The sequence below is a fragment of the Rhipicephalus microplus genome, chromosome 6 (assembly GCF_043290135.1).
Source record: "Rhipicephalus microplus isolate Deutch F79 chromosome 6, USDA_Rmic, whole genome shotgun sequence".
NCBI classification, from domain to species: domain Eukaryota; kingdom Metazoa; phylum Arthropoda; class Arachnida; order Ixodida; family Ixodidae; genus Rhipicephalus; species Rhipicephalus microplus.
Genome location: NC_134705.1, coordinates 202,119,612 through 202,134,102, shown reverse-complemented (window position 1 = coordinate 202,134,102; position 14,491 = coordinate 202,119,612). Strand labels below are relative to the sequence as shown.

General features: G+C 44.5%; 1 protein-coding gene across 3 annotated transcripts in view; it reads right to left on the bottom strand.

Annotated features, from left to right (window-relative positions):
• The window catches only part of LOC119166920 (klarsicht), a 428,146-nt gene that overhangs the window by 46,897 nt on the left and 366,758 nt on the right, over nucleotides 1-14,491 (bottom strand). For all 3 annotated transcript variants that reach the window (XM_037418312.2, XM_075867617.1, XM_037418313.2), the window contains 5 exons: nucleotides 12,140-12,398; nucleotides 10,994-11,104; nucleotides 8,049-8,234; nucleotides 4,206-4,376; nucleotides 3,655-3,748 (listed from right to left, as the gene is read on the bottom strand). In XM_037418312.2, the coding sequence (XP_037274209.2) occupies nucleotides 3,655-3,748; nucleotides 4,206-4,376; nucleotides 8,049-8,234; nucleotides 10,994-11,104; nucleotides 12,140-12,398 (821 nt within the window). The remainder of the gene's footprint in view (nucleotides 1-3,654; nucleotides 3,749-4,205; nucleotides 4,377-8,048; nucleotides 8,235-10,993; nucleotides 11,105-12,139; nucleotides 12,399-14,491) is intronic.

The window sequence follows — 14,491 nt, the reverse complement described above, 5'->3', positions numbered from 1 at the left end:
TCTGAAAAGAGCTGCCAAAAAAAAAAATGCATGCAGCCGACAGTGGGTGCCGTCACGGCAGCCACTGTCGTTGTCGTTGTTGATCCTTGTTTGAACGGCGTTCTGCTTGCATGTGGTCACATTCGCTTCGATCTGAGCAAGGGTCATGCCATCAATGCTCACATCAATTCGGCGGTCGTAGGTGGCGCAGGCGTTGGTTCCTCTTTTTCGACATCGGAGTCGTCTGAATCCGCCATAACCTGACTATTTCGTCGTCGGTTAGCTCTGCGCAGAAGTCGAGCTTGTTGTCAGCGTCGACGAACCGCTCAAAAGTTATTTCCGTGGGCATGAAAGCACCAGCAGAGCGGAGGTCGTTGATAATATCGTCCATGATGATGGTACTGTTTTCCGCGCTTTGATGCCATCGGCGAGGACGACGAAGGCGGAGGGGGGCCATCGCAGGCAAGCGAAATCCTCACGATGTGAACAAAAGAGTTTGCTGACGAGCGTCGAAGCACCTAGGCTCAGCGTTGCAGAGCACACTTCACACGATCGCACAACCACGCACTAGGCTAGCTAAACACCATGTGGGCTGCCTAAACAAAACGGCGGGACGGCAGATGACGGTGCCTTGGGTACTCCGGAGGTGGCGCTGGTAAACATTCAAGATAGCCAGCGTGGCCAGACCAAATCGGTGTGACGGTTAGTTCTAGTTCGAAGTGGTGAAGCGCTGCGCGGGAAGCCAGAGTGGCACGCACAAGAGCTAGAGCGAAAGGAACTTTATTGGCGCCAAAAAATTTCCAGGTGGATAGTTTTGATTGTTAGCGAGGCACCCTTGCATGATAAACACGGCCTGTGTTAGGAATCTCCGAGGCCGTGTGTGTTTCTCCGCTAACGATCAACGAGCCCAAGCAACAGGTACCACCACAGTAGACCAGCGCGCTGATTGATATGATCGTAATCGCGTGTGACGCAGTTGTGGTGGTTTCCACTGGAGGTCAGTGATGGTTTCCGACCTTCCGTCGCGTCAAAAAGTCTGGAAAATTGGACTCCGGGGGGTTCGAGCATCCGAAATTTCAGACTTCCTTATACATTGATTCTATGAGGCTCCTGTCGGAGCCGCGAAGATGTCCGAATTATCGGGAATGTCTGAAAATTTGGGTGTTCGAGAAATCGGCAGTTGACTGTATTTCAATGCATAGCTTTTCAACAGACATAAAAGTTTTTTACAGAATTCATCTTACTGTTACTCACGGATGAACCAAGTGTATGTAACAACACAAATTACGTATTTGTCTCTTTATGGTCACGGAACAAATTTTTGACCAATGTTTTTAATGAAATAGATTTGTCTGAAAAATTTGTTTCAGCAATAAAGAAATACACATTTGTGGGGTGCACATCACAAAAAATATTGACCCTCAAGAGGTTAAAAACAAATGTCAAGTATTGCGTTGGATACATTTTCTCTGGTGGTATCTTATGTCAATATATTCATTCTATCATTATTTTGTATTATATCTTGATACAATTACAAACTATCTTTGGGCATACCAAAATCTCAGCTTGACATTAACACCTTTGGAAAAGTTCAACATAGAAACTTGCAAATGAGTTCTACAGAAACCCCCAATGTGGCATAAGGGTTACAAAAAGAAAAAAAGACCACCACTTGTTAGTAGCAAGAAGCCACAAGGAAATCCGTACGAGTTTTTCAGAAAGAAAAGCCTCTTAGTTGCTGAAAAATTCGTCCTGGTCCAGGGTTCGAACACTGGTGGTTGTCCTCTTTCCCTTTCAAAGCATAACTTTAGTTCAGAAGGGTTTACAATATTATTCCTTGTAATAATACCCAGAATTGTCATTTCAGATTATTGTCACATTTAGACTTACCTAGTGAAGCCCTCATTTTCAGTAAGAGCTTGTGCCTTTAAAGCGCATGAAATGTCTGACCCTTGAAAGATCACACATTTTACTAAAGAAGTAACTGCACACTTGGAGTCTGCACATGAACGTACATAAATTCAAAAAGTTTTGACATTTCTTTTCAGTCAGATAAAATAAGGCATACTTGTTCCATTTTACATGCCAATTTGAAATACTATGTAGCTCACGGAGATGGCTCAGTGGGCTACAGTCTAACTCCACAACAACGAATGCCGCTTCAACGAAAAATTCACGTTCTTCGTCAGCAGTCCATAGGAGTCAATGCATAAATATTGTCCCCACAACAAACACTGTTTTTTCGATCGCCCCGCGTCAACAAAATTTTACGATGCAATTCCAGGCTCAGATATTTATTTCTATGCAGTAAACTCAATCTTTAACATTTCGATGCATTTTCAGAGCCCTAAAATGCGCCAACGAAGTCTAAAACATGCGTTGGCACCACCAAAAGCCGCCGCTACATCGCCGCTGTTCAGCACGACGTTTATAGATACTTTTTCAGTTTCAGAACTCTTCGCTTTGCTTTCGGGGAGCAGGCCAACTTAGCGCCAAGCAAACGAGGGTCATCTGCTCCAGCCGGTGAAAAGCGTTTCCACAACATCGCAACTTCTTGGTTTAGGCGCTTGCAAAACATCAACAAAAAAGTAAAACAAAGAAATAAAGGAGGAGTATATCGGCTCCTTCGTTCCTGCCGACTGGTACGCGGAGAAAGAATGAGAGAGAGAGAGAAAGAGAAACGGAAAAAAAAAAGCTGTTCCGCATGTTAGAGATTGTGTCGTCCGAGGCCTCTTGCCTTTGCCTTTTTTTTTTGAGCGTTTCAAGTTTTGGCAGAGCCATGGTGCCAAGCGGAGGTTGCCAAGCGCTGCGAGTGCCAAAGCACACCTTCCAACTCGCACGCGGAGCCACACCGCCACGGATATCATGGAGCGCGGCATTTGCCGAAGCACACCTTCTAGCTCGTGCGGCGTTCAATATACGTATCTGAAGGCAGGTAAAAATACCTTTCAGTATAAACGTGCGAATTTCTATACTTTTACAAAGGAATTTCAAGAGGACAACATATGAATTCGATATACCCGAAAATTCTACATATGTGGGTTCGATATGTTTATGTTCGATTGTATTTATTTCATTTTACAGAAATAGGAGTAGACAATGTGTACACCAAGGTGTACACATTCCTCCATGCTGAGAACAGGACCTTCACTTGTGCATCTGAAACAGCTCTGTTGCTACCAGCAACAGTCATGACAGAAAAATTATATGCACCAATGAAAGACAACAACATGAGATGATGAATCAATGATTAAAATATATGCTTTCCATATCATAAACAGCTTATTGCCAACAAATCCACGATTGAGGGAGCATTCGGTAATGAAAAATGGCACATACAGATATGCATGTGACCAGTACACCTTTGAGGGCTTATATGTGCACAACCCCCATTTTTGTACACCAGCGAGCGTCAGGTTTTTTGTGAACCATGTCGCCACTTCCACACTCAAAAACTTGTACAAACTTGGCTAAAAAGCAAGTGAGAGTTCATGTGATATAAAATAAAGTGAACTCTCGTTAAACAAAAGATGTGAAATAGCCCCACTAGATGACTTTTGCCTTTGTGCTGTCTTGGTGAATGAATAAAAGACCGCGTGCGTTTTATTGATTTCTTCCTGCGCAACGCAACATAAGGAGCAGCATGCAAGCAAACCAGCAATGCACCGCACTCACTTTGCAGTTCAGGCGAGTCCTCTCCATTGTGGAGGTGGATGCGGATCATCTTCAACCAGTGCAAGTTGGTCTGGCAGGTGGCCACCAGCTCCGCCTGCGGAATGCATGGTCAACATGGCACTGCTTAGCTGCACACATGGTGCATCACCCTTTCAAGCAAGGATGTTTACATGCATTATTAAAGTGCCAAGCTGGGCATACTGCTGTGCAAAAAAACCCATGTGCGGAACAGGAACTATAGAGACGAATGCTCGTCCTTATCCTGTTTATCCTGTCCATTTGTTTTCTCCCATAGCAGTACCTCGTAATTACATTTGCACTGACACAAATTTCGTCGGAGTAAAAAAGAACTATTGTATCAGACAAACCAGAAGTGCAGTGACGGTGTTCCCTGAGCTTGCTATAATGGTATCATAGCCTGGGCATAATAACAGGCCTGCACTCTTTAAAGCTTCGTTTAGTTTCAGTACTTACAAAAAGAGAGAAAGTGGTGCCTTTCTTTCTTACGAAAAAAACATGATAACCCGCCCAAGAGGGGTACGAGCACTCACAAACTTGGGTGGTGACATTTTCTCCCGAGGCACCCGCGGAGACTCCTTGCTGCAGGCAGCAATCTTCTGCAGGCTACTGCGAATGAAGGTGTAGGCGCGAGTGCTCTGGCCCAACAGGTGGTGCAGGTCTTCTATGTCCGAGTCCGAGTCAAAGTCTGTAGTGCCTCCAGGCTAAAGAGAAAATGAAAAATGACCATGAAATCAGTAATATTTTGCCCAAAATTAAAGTTATCATATGAACACTGTGCACACTACCAGTTAGCTGTATAGAGAACTTCAATAAGCAATAAATCAAATAAAATGTTTGTGTACTGATGCTGGCTACTGATGTCGGTATATACCGTATTTAATCGAATCAAGTCGACCTTTTTTTTCCTGGAGATGTTGTTCATAACCAGCTATTGACCTATATCCGTGACCAAAAAATTTTGACTTATATTCACAATCAAACAAACGAAGAGCACCAAGCTTATGGCGTTCAACTGCCGCGCCCACTGTTTATCAAGAGGTTCCTGCTGCATACGCACACTATATACCACAAAATCTAAAATAAAGGCCTTCCCCCCCCCCCCCCCCCTCATTCCAACTACCTAAGTGATTGAAAAAAAGTTATTGATGCAATAGCTACGTACTGCCTTTTACGAACCCCCGCGCATTGCAGCCGCTCCACCATGTTTGTGATGAAAACCATGATTTCCCTAGGCATAGGCAGTGAAGTCCCTAGCCTGCTAGCCGTGCTTCCGACACTGCCTTCCAGCGTGCAGTCGCACTGGCCTGAGGCCTTGCCACTTCGTGGTTTGTTCGTTGTACGATTGGCTTGACAGGCTGACGATTCTCATTTGCTTTAGGCGCTGCGCCGTGCTCCCTACCCAGCTGCAGAAATTAGGCGCCTTCTTCTAACCCCCACCACTATTTGCTTGTGCGTGGTTGCAACAATGTCAGGTCGGCAGAACTGCTCAGGTGGTTTCAAGTGCCAAGTGATACTATTTGCCAAGGAATCGAGCAATCGTGCCACGCAGAACGAGTTTTGCATAAATGAGAAGTTGATTAGTGGTTGGCGAAAGCAGCAGGACTGTCTGTTTGCATGCAAGAGGCGGCGCCGTGCTCTTCGCAGCCCAGCAATCGGCAGCAAGGACGTCGCTTGGGAAGCCGCGGATGCTTGCGAAGAATCTGGTGCCAAGAACATTTTGCGCATCTGAGAAGATGACAGCCCTGGCAGCCATTAGGGCGCTAACATATGTAAATGAAGATGTACTATGTTTCAGTTTTTCTGTTTCTAAATTAAAAAAAAAAAACATTGACCGACCTATATTCGATTATTTTTTTTTTCCCGCAGAACACTCTAGGTAGGATAACGGAAAGGTGGACTTCTTGGCTAGCTGTCCCATACAATTCACTGAACTATAGGTAGGGGCCGAACTATATTGGTGCCCGGCCTATTTTCGAGTTAATATGTTACAGTATAATACAGTCCACTGTTAAAGGGAGCAGTGAAATGAACACTATTCATATTACTGGCCCTTTAACATCAAGTGGATACAAAAACCATCTTCAAGCACTGCCCCAGTCTGTCAAGAGGAGTTAGAACTGTACATTACCAGCAGTGTTATGCAAATGTAAGCTGCTATGCTTTTTGTAAGTGACAAAATCCAAACGTGATTAGTATGCAGCTTTTCCCTTGTAGTGCCATCATCATCGCCATCATTTCTTGATCACTGCGCCGCACCTCTCGCCCGCGCCTCTCGCGCAGCGGATGCAAGCTCGAGCTGCGCGAGAATGAGAACGAGCTGACACGCCTGGCGTGGCGGACGCTGGTAGCTGACGTGGCTCCGCTTCAGGCCTGGAATAATGTGGCGAGATCGGCACGGCCCCATCGGCCGCCTTCGACGTCATCTCACGTCTCTTCTCTCGCCGCTACACCCTTTAATAGTGTACATATACACTATTGCTTGCCAGTTGAGTCAAGTCTGTGTTTTGTTTCGTGAAGGAAATAAATATGTATTGATAATACTTCCCAGTGCCCAGGTTGCTACGTTGTCTGACCCTTGGTATTTAACAACAGTGAAAGTGCATAAGGCGGTTGGTGGAACAATAAAGATGATTTGTTGAAAAAGTGTTGCAAGATCAGAAAAGAGTGCAAAAGCTGGCATCATTTGCAGCGGCACGATGCATGCACAGTCTTTTCTGTGCGCCAACGTATACTCAGAGCTCCACAAACATAGAGTTTGTAACATAAAGAATTTACTTTATTAGTGGACTGAATGCTATCCTGAAATTTGACCTTCTCCACAAAGTACAAAGAAGTGTAATACCAGGTTCGTGCAAATACTTCAGCACTTTGAATATTAGAAATTTAAAAGTATTTAAAATGAACGAATACACCTCTTGCCGGTAAGTTCGACTGTTGAAAAGCCTTATTTCAAACTTAAATGAGCATACTACTAGGCTTGTACGAATATTCAAATGAATAATACAGTATTTGAATTCACTTCTAATCAAACTTATATTATTTAAAATTTTGAAATGAACGAATAGAAATATATTAATCCACATGTATACCACAGTAAATGTGGTTTTCCTACATCAGAGAAGTGCTAAACCGTAAGAGCACCTTATTAAATGCATATTAATTGATATAAAATTCTTTGTAGAGGTGGTTTCACTGCAGTGAATTAGTGCTAAACTGTAAAAACACTTTTTCAAAAAAAAAAAAAACCCACACTGCTGTGAAACTCGCACTTCAAGCATAAATGAAAATATTACCCTCAAATTAACTCATTTTTCAAGTGTAGAAGCTTGTTATACCAAATTATATGCTCAAATTACAGCAAAGTTATATATTTTACAAGTTACCACTTGAATTCTATCAAAACTAAAATCGCGCTTCCTTGAAGTAATAAAATGGCATGTGCACAAGCCTTGTCCGAATTTTTTTTTAAACATTTCGTCGGTCATGACAGATACACCCACTTTCTTGATAATATGCGATATACATACTATTAGAATTCGATTCGAAATTATTCGACCAATACTAGTATTCTTATCGAATTCACTTCGAACCTGAAATTCATTTTTCACATGAGTCTACATAATACTCTCACATCGATTCAGCATTTTTAAGTTTAAAGGCTCATTATAATGGCTTATATGTTCCAAGTACAGTACATTTTTAAACTTAATGCATTTTATATGCTTTCACTAGCGTTCTACTGTACTATTAAAAAGTTGCTTCCACTTTCCTTTGGAGCAAAAGAATGACATTTGCACATGCTTTGTGTAAATAAGAAAAAATACTGAGCAGTTTGGTTGGGTCATGACAAATATGCTCACTTTTTTTTTATCAAATGCGATATAAATTTACTTTGACACTATTCGAATCAAATCACTATTTGCTCTGAATTTGGTAAAATGTGCTTGGTATGTGTGGGCACAGTTTTCTGAATTTGGTTAGCATCAAAAATTTACTATTCACGCAGTGAACTGATGTAAGGGTAATAAGTCAATTTAACTTTGATGTGGAGCTTTATGACAGCACAAACTTCCCAGAGTCAGATGCATTCATGGTATAGCACTCATCCACTGCAATGAAACCACCTTCACAGGAGTGTTACATGTGGACTGCACACTTATTCATTGATTTCGAATACATCGAAATTTTCAATAATTTTAATTCAGATTGAAGCGAATTTGAAATACTATGATATTTGTTTGAAAATTCAAAGTGCTTCAATATTCACACAAGCCTAGGTAAAATAGGCAACAAACACACTTTTGTTACACCGAGGTATAACTGCTTGAGAATGCCTAATTGTGGGCTGACGTTTGAGGACACTGGAAAAGTACCTTAGTGGCCGGGCGGCCCTTGTGAGGGGATCGTCTAGGCAGCTCTCTAGGCTGTCCACTGAGGGAGGAAGTGTCTGATGGGCTCCCAATGAAAGCCCAGTAGTCGTCTCCAAAGTCCAGCAGCTTCTTCATCTGGTCCTCGTCGGCAGTCTGCTCAGAGTAGGGCTCGCTGAAGTAGGGTGGGTCCTGCATTGCACATGAGGAGGCAAAATTTCTTGTATCTAGACTTTGTTTATTCATTTATTTGAAATACTCTCAGGGTACATACAATACATTATGAAGGGGAGGGGAAAGTACATGATTATATGACACACGGAACAAGTACAAAGAGAGATGGAAAAAAGAACATACATGAACAATCAATGAGCACAGTAAAGACAAAAAGTATAGGATAACACTGGTTTAAACACTGCTTATACAAAACGTACCACTCTATCCAAATTCAGGTATGAATCTAATAATAAAAAAAGTACAAGGGCTGAACACAGGGAGAGAAACAAAAGAAAGAAAAGAAAAAAAAATGGCACAATTTCACAATTCTACATCATGTTCACAAGAGGATGTTTGAAAGAATTGAACCACATATGTTCACTAAAGACGATGGTAGAGTATTCCAATCGGCTGAAGTTTTTGGAAGAAATGACTGCGCACGTGACAGTACTATTCTACTGATGTACTATTGCTTTTTTTTTTTGGTTGGTAAGTGTTTGTATGCCAACTTAACTCATTGAGAAATCTGATGGTCTGTCGCAATGTCACATAACATGATCATGGTCATAAAACAATAAATTTATTAAACAAAATTTATTATCTAGATGGAGGTGGGTTCCAACCAAACATGATCGTCTGGAGGTGTGTTTTGAAACAATTGCACTATCCGCCTAAGCTTGCAAAATGTGAAGGATATTGCAGAGATTGAACGCGACGATTACTTAGCGTAGTTGAAATGCGATAGTCAAAATTTTCAGACCGTTTCCTCTGACGTGTTGACTGTTTTCCGAGAGTGCCTGAAACCACTAGTTCTAACCCATGAATCACCGACTGATAACAACCTGAAGTTTCTAGATTTTAAGCTTTTGCTAGAATCTAGACATGTTTGCTGGATGTATGAACCAAGAAGCGGCAAGCCACTTCAGCCTTTCAGCGCAGTTCACTCTAAATTGGTCAAGCGGGGCATCGCTAACCTCTGCCTTGTCAATGCCTTAAAAAAGTCCTGCACCCACATGGTACACCACAACTTTGCTCTACTAGTAGAGCGGCTTACCAAAGCTGGTTACTGTCTTGAAACAAGGCGACAAACCGGATAAGCGAAGCAGTGTCAGAAAGAGCCGGCCTGTCGTACTGCCTTACGTGCACGACGTATCACACAGGCTAAAAAAGATTGCTCGAGACGCCAACGTTCTTGTGGTTTTTTTTCTGCACCGGAAAAATTGCAGAGGCTTTGCAAACGAGTCAATGCACCTCGTGCAAATTCTGCCTCGTGCTCTGTCGCGCACAGGACACGCTACGTCCCATGTGCAGTGGGAGTCGTTTACTTGTTTCCACTGACGTGTGGGTGCATCTATGTCGGGCGAACCGGCAGGTGCATAAATGACCGCCTCCGAGAACACCAAAACAATGTGCACAATGTGGTACAAGAGCATCTTGGCATTCATTGCCAAGATTGTGGGTGCACCCCTCTCTTTGATCAGTGCTCAATATTGGCAAGGCACCAGCTTGGCAAGGCACCACCAACCAGCTTACCCGAGAAATTACCGATGCCAAAAAAATACACTTGCTAGGAGATAAATGTGTAAGCACATCATCGATTGCTTTATCACGGGCTGAACGTGATTACCTAGCTGGGCTTTGAGGCAATAGAGGACCTGTCACACGTGTTTTCTTACTGATGTGTAGATTAGGCTCGCATTTTACCTTCATGCTCTGTTATCATCCTTTTTAGCAGTATATATTCTTGCCACTCTGTGAAATAAAGTTAGTTGGAAGTCAGCGCTCCTTCTATCTACCCTGTCCTTTTTCCTTTGTTCACGCGCTGAAACATCTTGCAAATATGACTACGCACCAACTAGCCCAAGCTTCCACTCTTATGACAATTTATCAGCACAAGGAGATCATTCCACAGGAGATTTTTTTCCAGATACATGGTGTCATCTTTTGGCAGATTTGGAGTGGTCGACGAACTTTGTGCCAGAGCACTCCACTCTGGTGGAGGGCAACAGAAGGGAAGCTACGAATGTAACACGCGCGCTCCCTCTGGAGCAAATGGCAGCATAAGAACGGAACCGGATGCACGCGTCTCTCTTCTTGCATGAGTGGGCACACTGAGCACAGCGACGCTACACTAGCAAAATAGCAAAATGAGAGCTCTGATGTGAGGCGCAACTGATGCGACCGGTATCTGTAGGCGTGCCCAAGGTTGACACCATTTTAAGGCACCGGGGACACTTGTGACTCCTGGTCGAATCCGCCAATTTTCGCGGAGTAGAAAAAGTTGCTCTAGGGAGTGGATCTCTCAACGAAGCTGCTTCAAATCTGCCAATGGAACATACAAGGAGCACTCTCAATCTGCCTATAGAATAGACTTGCTCTGCATGGTGCAGAGGAAAGCATTACCGGAAGTGCTCTGAATCTGCCAATGGATGACACCAACAGTTATACTGGCGGCTTATCAAAGCTACACAGCCAGCACACATACAGTGTGGCCTGCTCTCAACCTAAAGGTCATGTGAACTTAGCGACACTGTTTAAACTATATCAGGAAACGAGACCTTGAATGAACAAGAACTCGAATATCATGCATACAACGACAGTTTGCCTGCCAGTATGTTGGATTCCAAGCGAAATTAAATTACCAACTTTTATAAGCTAAGTGTTTCGTGCGAGGCTTCATTGTCGCCGATAGTGACCGTCTTGGAGCACTATCCCATACTGCAAAAGCGACTCACCTGGTAATCGTCCCACACTTGGTCTGAGACTGAGCTCTGCTCCTCTACATGGGCCAGGGTGGGCGCTCGCGAAAACAGGTGGCTCTTGGAGCTGCTGTATGGAAGGCAGTCCTGCACACAGTGGCACACAAACGCTTCACCAGAGTGTTAAGGATGCATAAAAATTATAAGCGATGAATCCACCAACTGAACATCATTTATAAAAACAGAAAAAGGCCTATCGAAAATATTAGGAAGATTATTAACAATTATCTATTACATAAAAAAACTTTAATATTCTTGATGCATAAATGCACATCTTGTACTTATTTTGTGCAAAAGTCTGGCAAATGCTGCAATTTACCTCATCTTACGACTTTGTTCTCAAGGCGACCGTGGCGCCAGACTTCCTACTTGTCATTGCCCCATGATCCGAATTTTAAAAGCATGAAAGGAAAATGAACAACAGTCCCCTGTGAAATAGCTGCAAGACATGATGACAAACAGTTCGTTGTGGTGGATAGCCCTAAATAATAGGGACTCTACACCCTATGAAGCAGCCTGGAGGGGGCCGGAATTCTCCTACCCCCCATACTTTCTGCCCTTGAATCCCTTCACCCGACACACGGAAGTCAACAGAAGCACCGTCTCTCAAAGAACGAATCTCTGAATATCAGCCACAAACTGCTGCAGTTACAGAGAAGTGTAATGTTATTCCCGATTGAGCAGTGGTGTGGACCTCAACTTGGTCAAGCAAAGGACAAACTTCAAGAGGAGGCTCATTTAAAATATAGGGACATGCCTTGTCATGAGGTCTGAAAAATAAATTTCAAGCTATAGCATTCTGCCTGTTTAATTTTCATTCAGTTATTGAGCCACAGAGTGCCCTTGCCTTCTTTCGTTAAGATTTCAGTTAGCTACTTGCAATTAGTACTTTGCAGCACATTCTGGTGTGCTAATTACTCAATTTCTTTATCACATAAACTGGCCACACACAAACCAAAAAAATATGTCCCGTGTGTAGCATGGGTCATGCCAAATGTATCAGGTCTTCCACACTTGTACTGTTATGAGCGCACTATTTGTGCCAATGCAGAAGGACTGAGGGATCTAAACTGGAGAGCTTCAACAGAGGCTGCGTTTATGAATACTACATAAGTTGCTCACCTGGTAATTCTCTGTGCCAGAAGAGGAAGATGCGTTCTGCAGAGAGCCGCTGGTGCCCGTTGAAGAAAGGGTCGATGCGCGTCTCGGGCGGCGTTCACTATCGTCACCACTCTTCTGCCGCTTGTGAACCGACGAAGAGACCGACAGGGCCTCGGAGCTCGAACCAGAGCGCAATCCCCGCAGGCCACGGGACCTTTGCAGTCGGCGTTCAGGTGATGAAGGGTCTTTCTGAACGCCCACCGAGCTTGTACGTGGCCGGCTATGTATAAGAGAAAGACAAAAGTGAACAGGTATGATTTAAAGTGAGGCCTGAACAGTAAAGCATAGGTGTGAATTTTTGCTGAGTCAGAGAAATTTATTTTACTGTATCAACACAAACAAAAACTTTCCCGACTCTCAAAACAATGACATTATCTGCAAACTGTCTCTAAATGTTGCACATGCTGAGTGGCAATAAGAACAACAATCGATGAGCACTAAGTGAAATGTGACAACTGTTAAGTTTGGCCTGGAAATTCGTCTGGGCAGACGCCATTGTGCGTAAGCCGGTCCCCTGGGGAGGCTCTCAATTCCTTCGGCGCCCAGTCTGACAGACGCTGTCGAAGATTTGAGCAATTATCCAGACCATGCGACAAGCAAAGGCGAGTTCCCGTCTTTCAAATGCGGACCCTTTCGTCGTACGTTCAAGCAGCAGCGGTGCCTGATGACCTCGGTGATTCATCTAGCGACGGGGAAGCTGTTGTGACCGGCGCCAGAGCTGACAGGAGAGCGGCGCTCCTTTTGATCCCCAATCACCAAGCCGACCGGCCGACTGCCTATGCCCGCCAGGCATTGTCCCTGCTAGCCGGAGGACGAGACGTCGTGTCGCCAAGACGCTGTTAACTGTTCGAGAGAAGCCAACAAAGACAGCATCTTCCTGGAAGAGACCGCGGCGGACCCTTTGATGTATGCTGTCAGGATCGTGGGAACTCTCGACTAGCGGCACACAAACGACGAGGAAGGGCCCTGCTGGTGCCACCTTGCAGTGCAGTGTTCACGACTCAATATTGGACGTTCACGTGGACTGTGCATGCTCGTCACCCCTCACCCGTTGTGTGTGTGTGATTGGTGTTCCACTCGGAGAGGAGGAGCCCGACAGGGCTTAAAACGACGCCGCAGAGTGCTGGACGTCGCTCTGAACTATGTAACGGTTCATCCACCACGCTCGTGGTTTGTGAAACCACTAACTTTTCTTTGCTGTAAATAAGTGTAAATAATGTCATGAACCTGTTTTGTTTTTCGTATCCTCCAGCGACCTTCCTTCCAACCATAACAACTTACACTTATTTACAGCAAAGAAAGGTTAGTGGTTTCACAAACCATGAGCGTGGTGGATGAACCGTTACATAGTTCAGAGCGACGTCCGGCACTCTGCGGCGTCGTTTTAAGCCCTGTCGGGCTCCTTCTCTCCGAGTGGAACACCAATAGCACACAGACAACGGGTGAGGAGGACGAACATGCACGGTCCACGTGAACGTCCAATATTAAGTCGTGAACACTGCACTGCAAGGTGGCGCCAGCAGGGCTCTTCCTCGTCGTGTGTGTGACGCTAGTCGAGAGTTCCCACGATCCTGACAGCATACATCAAAGGGTCCGCTTGGCCTCTCTCGAACGGTTAATGGTGTTTTGGTGACACGACGTCTCCTCCTCCGGCCATCACGGACAATGCCTGACGAGCATAGGCAGCCAGTCGGTCGTCTACTTGATTGGGGATCAAAAGGAGCGCCGCTCTCCTGTCAGCTCTGGCGCCGGTCACAACAGCTTCCCGTCGCTAGATGAATCACCGAGGTCATCAGGCACCGCTGCTGCTTGAACGTACGACGAAAGGGTCCGCATTTGAAAGACGGGAACTCGCCTTTGCTTGTCGCATGGTCTGGATAATTGCTCAAATCTTCGACAGCGTTTGTCAGACTGGGCGCCGAAGGGATTGAGAGCCTCCCCAGTGGACCGGCTTACGCACAATGGCGTCTGCCCAGACGAATTTCCAGGCCAAACTTAACACAACTAAACAATGAAAACGATTTTCCAGACATAGGAGAGGCCCCTAAGCTGTCACACATGTGAAGCAGTTTGGTAATCTCTGTTCGTCTAGAAGCACACTACACTAGGAGCTTGCCTCATGTGCCGATCTCAATAATGCTGCAATACTAGTATGACACCCATCCTCTCTGCTCCTACATTTGCGTCTGCTAGAAGTAAGAAAGTGATAAAGTTAACATTGCGAAACCCTCATTATCATATTCACGGACGGAAAAGACCTCGTACGTTCTTCAAAAGAGCATCGATTTGGACCAGTTGGTGATGCATACTTGA